General features: G+C 53.1%; 1 protein-coding gene across 1 annotated transcript in view; it reads right to left on the reverse strand.

Moving 5' to 3' along the window:
- SFXN5 (sideroflexin 5) overlaps window positions 1-4484 on the reverse strand; it is a 100964-nt gene extending 96480 nt beyond the window's left edge. The window contains exon 1 of the mRNA XM_074147397.1: window positions 4428-4484. Coding sequence (XP_074003498.1) covers window positions 4428-4484 — 57 coding nt within the window. The remainder of the gene's footprint in view (window positions 1-4427) is intronic.
- Between the last annotated feature and the right edge of the window lie 3303 nt (window positions 4485-7787).

A 7787-nucleotide genomic window follows, 5' to 3' on the forward strand; every position in this document is an offset into this window, starting at 1 on the left:
TCTTCAGTGCTGAGAAAGCCACGTTTGGCGACAGCAAACACCATTTAGCATATGCCAACCTCATCCCAAGCAGCTTGTACACGCTGGGCTGGACCTACACATACACAAAAGTTAAAGCAGTTATGAACCAACCTTAAACATCCTTCTGCAGCCTTTTAAGAAAATCTCTCCTCCATAATGATGGCCTTTTAGGAGAAATTAATTTCATTCACTTCAAAAAAGTGGAAAATAACATTACACTGAACAGCATGAGGGGAAACCTCTGTGTTAACATTACAATACAGCTCTGATTTCTCCTGTTGCCTGGACCAGGGCTTTCAGCAATCACAGCATGCAAGCAGCAAGCCATTAAGCTCCTGAGAGGCATATCTAATCAACAGCGTCTTTATCTGTGTGTTATTGCAAGGGTTATCCTGGACATAGGAGGCACGTGGTTTTGCTAAGGAGGGTAATAAACCTTGGTTGTGCTTTAAACTTACCATATTAAAGTATATGAAGAGCAGGAAATGATGATTTTTAGCACTAATGTCCTTATAAAACATTTCCGAGATTATCATGCATTGAGTTCTAACATTTAAAATATCTGCAAGGTCAAGCTCTGACAACAGAGCATCTCTAGTGATGCTGTTAATATTGCAGCCATAGAAATGGCACGTTTGGCCAACAGAATAAAACATCCTAAGCACATCATGTACTCCATGAGGGTACGTACATACTGAGCTGTTCAAGGGACAAAAGGTGTTTACAGTTCTGGTTTGGCTTTATTCCCTTTTATTTTCCACCCCTTCCCCTGAGGGATTTAAGATCTGGGACTTGTTTCTCCCCCTCTCTCCACCCCCCCCTTCATTATTTCCTTTTTAGCAAAGGGGACAAGGCATGATCATGAGTTCTGCTTGTTGAGATGACCACCCTCGACTTAAGCTGGGAAGGAAGTCAGCTCACTTATTCAGTTTCCCCTGTGCTCGCACTACCCAAGACAACCTCATGTTACTTTTTAGAGAGCAAAGACCCCAATAAAAACACTAGAGTTTAACTGGCACTATCTCCTCCAGCAGTTAACACCCCTAGTTAGCAATCAAATGCACACACATCTTCAGACCCTTGCTGGAAATGTTTCCTCAGCTGTTCTGATACAAAAAAATATTTTGCTCAGGGTAAATGCCTGGGCTACAGGCAGAGACTCCAGAGCACAGACAACACGTATTTAGTGCTTTGGCTTTAAAAGAGGTCGCACTTAGAAAATCCTTTTAAAATAACAAAACAAAAAAAAAAAACACAACACAAAACAGGAGTATGCTTAACAAATTAGAACAGCTCGTCAGAAAATTAAGTTCTTATCACACATTCTCAAGCTTAATGTCCTCGTTTCTTCTTTTACCTAAAAATAGCCTGCTTCCTTTGGGAGGCAGAGGCTCTTTCCAGCAAAGACACAACAGCAACAAAAAAAAAAAAAAAAAAAGGTGACTTGACAGAACACCACTTGTCCGAAGATCAAGAAAAACAAGTGAACTGCAAAACAAGGGAGAGGTAAAAGGGGAATTGAATAATCTCCAGAGGTAGTGCTGGGGATGGATGTCTCCTGCCTGCTGTCCTAAATTCTGCTCAGCCACTTTCTGGGGACTCTGGGCCACAGCAGGGGAAGGAAGCTCCCTTGTCTCCTCTGAACCAAATCCCCAGGCAGCCGAGTTTGCTCTCCAAGGTTTTTTGTTCCCAACACACAACTTTTCCTTGTTTTCCCCTACAGGGACAAAGATGCTTAGCACAGCTCCCTGCATCTCTCCCAGCCCCAGTTTTAGTCAAATCCCCTCTTAAATAGCTCCAGACCTGCTCCCAGCCAGCATTTCAGAGGAAAAGTAAATACTGTCATCACACGGGGCTATGTCTAGAATTTAAACAACCATCCCAAGCATCACTAATCCTTCCCAAACAAGTAAAGCATCCTTTGTCAGCTGGACCACTAAGGCCAAGATCTTATAAACAGATAAAACCCTGCAACAGGCCACCAAAAGAACTGGAAAGGCAGAGAGCTGCAGGGAAATGCACTGAACAGCTGATAGAAAAGGATTGTGGTGTTTACAGTCTGTCAATCCCTCAGGCTCACGTAGGTGTTCCTCCCCGGCGCTGGAGACTGAAGTTTGGTAGCAAGCACCAAGGTCAAAATGGGGGAAATCTGACCCAGAGATAAAGGGTCTCAGCTTTGCCAGGTTGTTTGATGGAAGCAGGCACATGGCTGCAGCGCCAATGGGGCAAGTGCCACGTCCCAACCCCAACAGAGCTGACCACACAATCTGACCAAGTGCCCTACACCCTAGCAATACTTGAGCCTCTCTTGCTCTGCCACCCCACATCACTGCCAGATTCCAGACTGGGCTGCATCTGTGTTTCATACATAGGCAGAGGGAGCAGGAGAAAAAGAGGGGAGTGCAGGGCGAGATCTGGCGGGACACTGGAACCATGACCCATCCTATGGCTCCCACTGGACCTCCACACTGCTTTGTAGAAAATTTTACAGGAAAGGAATAAAACCACTATAGAAGAGAAGGGGAATGATTACCAATGCTCGGTGTAGCCCTCTGGCAAAGAGCGCCTGAAGCATCCAGTCCCAAGGGTGCTTTTGCTGACAGGCAACCCTCACCCCGGATCTGGGCCACAGCAGAAACGCACTCGGCTCATCTCCCAGGAGTGGCAGTGAGGAGACAGGACATCTCCGCTCAAAGACGCACGCAATCATTAACATCCTGCCATACCCCTCGAAACATTTTCTAAATGTTGCTACAAGTGACAGTCGCTCCTTAATGAACAGAACGCACCGATTCTGTGCCTGACTCGCTGCCAAGTGTGCCTCGAATCATCTGTGGTGTCTAGAAGGGAGTAGCGTCTCCTCCTCCTCCTCTCTTTATTAACAAGCTCCGTCTCCTCAGCCTGAGCATCCCTCAGATCACACAGCCGAGCAGGATCCCTGCGCGGCAAAGTCACCCCTTCCTTGTTGCGATGGATGTGTCGCTCCAAGGAAGAGGTCTCCCTCCCGAACATGATCTCCTGAACAGGGATAACACAGTGGGGGAAGAGGCACATAGATCCACCACCCAAGAACTGCCCCCTCCATGGGAAATTGGCAACTGGACTTCTCAGCAACCCAAACAGGCGGCTTTGGTCAAGCCAAGCTCTGTGAGCTGCAATTAGCAAGTCAGATGGCTGGCAACCAACAGTCCCATACAGATTTTGTGCGGATGGTGGGAAGAGAGTCTCCTTGGAGATTGCCCCAGTAGTGGGAGGGGGGGACACCTATTAACCAGCAGATTCCTGATACTCATTCTTGATTTGTTAATTGCAATGGCTCATTCCAGGGGGGTCTTACCCAGCTCAAGAGAGACTGAAGTAGGTTTTATGAACTTTGTCAGCTGTATTGGAAGCCTGATGTGGCTCTACAAGAAGGAAGAGTGGTCTTTGTCAGCTACACCATAGTGGTGACCCTGCAGACACCTTGTGAATGGAGGCCAAGGAAGGCAGCAGCAGGGGTGAGCTGCTCTGACCAGCTCTCCCCACCCAGGGACAGCTGCCGTGGGCCGCAGGCCTTCCTCGCCATGCTCCAGTCATCAGGTACCAAGGACAGGGCGGCTCTGCCACACACTCCACTCCCTCACCTCACGCATCGTCCCAAACCACACTTCCTTGGCAGCCACCTCTGACACCCCACATGACACCCTTTGGTGGGGGCGTCAGCCCCTGCCCAGCCACAACCCCAACACCACAGAGGCAGCCGAGTGGCGACGTGAGCCCACAGCACAGACAGCCTGTTGTGAGGCAGCTGAAGTGCCCACTCGGGAGCGGCCCTGGCTCCCACAGCCACCCGGATCCCCTCAGGCACAGCTCCCACCCTGGGCCCAGCCCTGCAGGCCCCGCACCCTCCTGGAGCAGCTCCTCACCTCCCTGCAACCTTGGGCTGGCCGCCACCCGCGCTGGGGCAGGGCCCAGACTTCGTACCTACGGGGGGGAAAGGGAAAGGACAGGCCGCGCCGTGCGCTGACACCCGGGACCCCCACCCAACCCCGCTGCCCTCGGCGGCGGCCGCGGGGCTCGAACCAGCGACCCCAGGGCTCCCCGCTCCCGCCCCGAGGCACGGGGGCACGGCGGGACGCGCCAATCACCGCCCGCCGCGGGCGCCGCCGCGGGGTGGGGGGGCGGCGGCTCTGAGTGACGGCCCGGCGGCCCAACGGCAGGGGGGCTGCGCACCAATCAGCGCACCGCCCTGGGGGAGGGCGGGGAAAAAGGAGAGGAGAGGAGCGGAGCGGGGGGTCTCTCCTCACGAAGGTGGGGGTTCGGCGCTGCGCCGAGGGGGGGGGGGGGGCGCAGCTCCCGCTGCCGGTCCTGGTCCCTGCCTCCCCCCCTCCCGCCGCCGTCCCCCCGCCCGCCGGCAGCGGCGGTACCTGCTGGAAGCGGGGCTTCCCCAGCTGGAACGGGGGATAGTCCGCCGGCGCCGCCATCCCCTTCGCGCGCCGCAAAAGCGCCACTTTAAACAGCCTCCCCCCCGCCGCCGGGCCCCGCCCCCGGCGCCACAGCCCCCCCTTGATTGGCCGCGGCCCACCGCAGCTCTCCCGCGCGGCACGCCGGGAGATGTAGTCTGCCGCCGGGCGGCCCCCCATCCCTGACAGCCAATGGGGAGACGGGTGCGGCGGCGTGGGGCAGGATGGGAAATAGAGTCCGCGGGGGGCACGACGGGAAATGTGGTTTGGCGGGAAAGTTGAGGGGGAGCCGCGTGAGGGAGCTAGGGTCAGGGGGGAGAGGCGGCTCCCCTTGGGCTTGGGGGGGGCTTCTGCGAGGTGCCCCCGCCCGGGCTGGGCCCCGAGGTGGCTCTCCCTGCCCGGGCTGCCGCCATGGCTATGCCTTGGGGGGAGTGCGAGGCCTCAAGGGAGCAGCCAAAGGATTTGTGGAGCGCAGGGCCACCCTACTGCCCCCACAGGGCGTAAGTCCTGCGTGGGGTCAGGGCTCTGTGAGGGCTGTGCACGGCTCCTGGGAGCCTCCCCCTGCCTCTGTTGCCACTTCTCCTCGCCTGTTCCCCTTTTTGTGAAATGAGGGTTTAATTTAGCAACTCAGCGGAGGTTGTCTGAGGTAACCAGCCACGCCTGGGTGACAGAGCTCTGTTCTTCCCACCCTAAGTGCACGTACACCTCATGGCGCACGTTTCCAATCACTGCACAAGGGACTCACTCCAAAATGGTCTTCTGTTTTTGAACACAAAACACCATTTTCTCAGTGACACCGACACAGCAGTCGGGATATGGGTGGTGATAGGAGGATGCACGGCAACATGACCTGGACAGCAGGCGTTTGCCTTAATTCTGAAATTGTTTGAGCAAATAATAACACATAGAAAGGTGAAAGCCCAAAAGCTTCTGAAAAAAAAACAAACCTCACATTTCATCATTTCCTTGTGGAAATACATATTTTTACTTGATGGGAGCCTAAGAATTGCTGCTGACCTTTAAAATACATGATTAAAAATAAAGAATAGGAAACCTGGAAATAATAAGTTTACTTTGATGCAGACTTATTTGTTCTCTCCCTCCGTGTTACGATTTGTGGAGATAAAGGCAAGGTCATGCGGGGCTGGGGGCAGAAGGGGTGTGTGCCAAGCGATCTCCAGAATCCTCCTCCCTAGATTAGTGGAATAAGAAGTGTCTGGCCCTTCAAATGCCGGTGAAATTGTTTGGAGGATTAGGATCAATTCTCCTAGGAAGAGCAAAGGGCCAGCAAATAGACTGGAGATGAAGATGAAGCGGGGAACGCAGCCAGGGTATGAGAGGAAGGCTTGGCACAGCAGAAGTAAAGGCAACAGATTACAGAGCAGGTCAGAAACAGATTTTCCAGCTAAGGAAGAATTAAACAATACACCTGGGGGAAAAAAAAAAAAAAAATCCCTTCTTTTTCGCTATGCAGAGAAAAACACGAACATCACAATGTTTTGCTCCTGCTCTGCTTCACGGATGTGGTGCCGATTTATTTTTTTTCCTCGCTCTCTTTCCATCTGCAAGGCCACGTTCTGGTTTTAGGCTCATTCACTGCCGATCCCCTTCACCGAACCTCAAATCTCCTGCAGCTTGGGGTAGACAAAGGGGACAGAAAAGGGGCCTGGTGCAGAGCCTGCCGCAAGTGCGGTACCTCTGGTCGTGTCCGAAGCGCTCACGGCATTCGGTGGGTGAGAGGCTCGGTGAGCTGCCGGCCGGGCAGGGGGCTCGTGCCGTTCCCCGAGCCTCGTGCTGCCTCTGCTGCCTGGTCTCAGCCCCTTGGACGCGTTTTCTTGCCGAGGAGTCCCGCGGTGTCACTCGGGTTATGCAGGAAGAGGTGAACTGGGCTTCGCTGGGGCTTTAACCTGTTGTGGGAGCGGAGGCTGTAACACACACCCCGAGACAGCGCGCCGAAGCGCACGAGCCTTCCTACCCCTGGCACTGGCACGAGGATGGAGCTTCTACCAGAACAGAAAAGTGACAATTTCTTTCATTTCTGGTTCCTTTTCCCTTAGAGATACTGTTAAAATCAAGTTGTTCCTGCGCCGACCTGCTCCCTTGGGGTTGCAGGCAGCTGGCAGCCGGCATCGCCCCTCCTTTTGCCCTCTCCCTGCCTGGTTGTGTGCAAGCGTGAATAGGCTGCTCTCCCCAGGAACAGATAGCTGATGAGCAAAGGTCGGGTCCAACAACAAATCCTGCTTACTGGCGTGTACCCACTGTCCTTGTATCCTGTCCTTGGAGTTAATGGTTTGCTCACTTTAATTAAATGTGGCCGCAGTGCTGGCTGGGGAGCACTTGCTGCCCGCTGCCCCAGCTGTGCGGCCAGGGCAGGGTTTCACGTGGCTTAAACCTCCTTTTGACCCCACAGCACCACCACGGCTCTTGCAGCTACATTTCACAGCTGCCCCTCTTGTCCCTCTGCCTGTGGTACAACGTCCATCTTTATCCTGAAGAACAGCGTGTCACTCGGGTTCGCTTTCTTCGAGGCGGGTTCTAACACCGCTTGGAGCCCTAACACTGTCTTAAAAGGAAAAATAAAATCATTTTTGATGTGACTAATGCTTTACAAGGCAGCTCTTTTTATTTTTCTAAAGGTTGCATCCTGCACTCCACAAGGCAGCAAAATGTCTCCGATGAATATGGATGATAACCCAAATCCCTCCGTTTCTCCGCATGGGAAATCCCCCCCCTCCTTTGCAGCCAGAGCCAGATAATTGATACAATCCCTAATGTTGACACACTAAATGTTTTGTAACAACAGAGGGGAGAGAATCTGTTTATCTAAAACCACATTTGGAGTGACATAAGACTATCACTTTTTTGGTTAAATACCAGAAAGAATATCAATTCTTTGGCTGATATCAATCTAACCAGATCCATTTAGACTGACAACTCGCATTTCCCTGGGTTTGGGGAAGAAGGAGGAGGGGGGGATGTGGGGGGTGCTTCCCCACATCCACGACTGTTAAGTCAGCACTGACGTTTCTTTCCATCTTGGTGGAGGGAAGTACAAGCCTCCCTCCCGCCCCCCTCCCCCGACATCGAGCCAGCTCATCTAGAAACCGAGGGAGATTTGGGGGGTCTCAGACGGCCACCCCGCAGGTGACAGCTGGGTGCGGGCTGGGCTGCCTGCTGGCTCGGGGAGAAAGTCACAGGAACATTTTTCTTGTCGGCTTCCATCTGTAAAGCCAGATTTTAAGAAAACTTGTGGCGGGCAGCAAAAACTCAGGCTTCAAACAACAAACCCAGGCAGCTCTTCCTGCAGGGACAGGAATTACTTGC

This window comes from Numenius arquata, chromosome 5, assembly GCF_964106895.1.
Source record: "Numenius arquata chromosome 5, bNumArq3.hap1.1, whole genome shotgun sequence".
NCBI lineage: Eukaryota > Metazoa > Chordata > Aves > Charadriiformes > Scolopacidae > Numenius > Numenius arquata.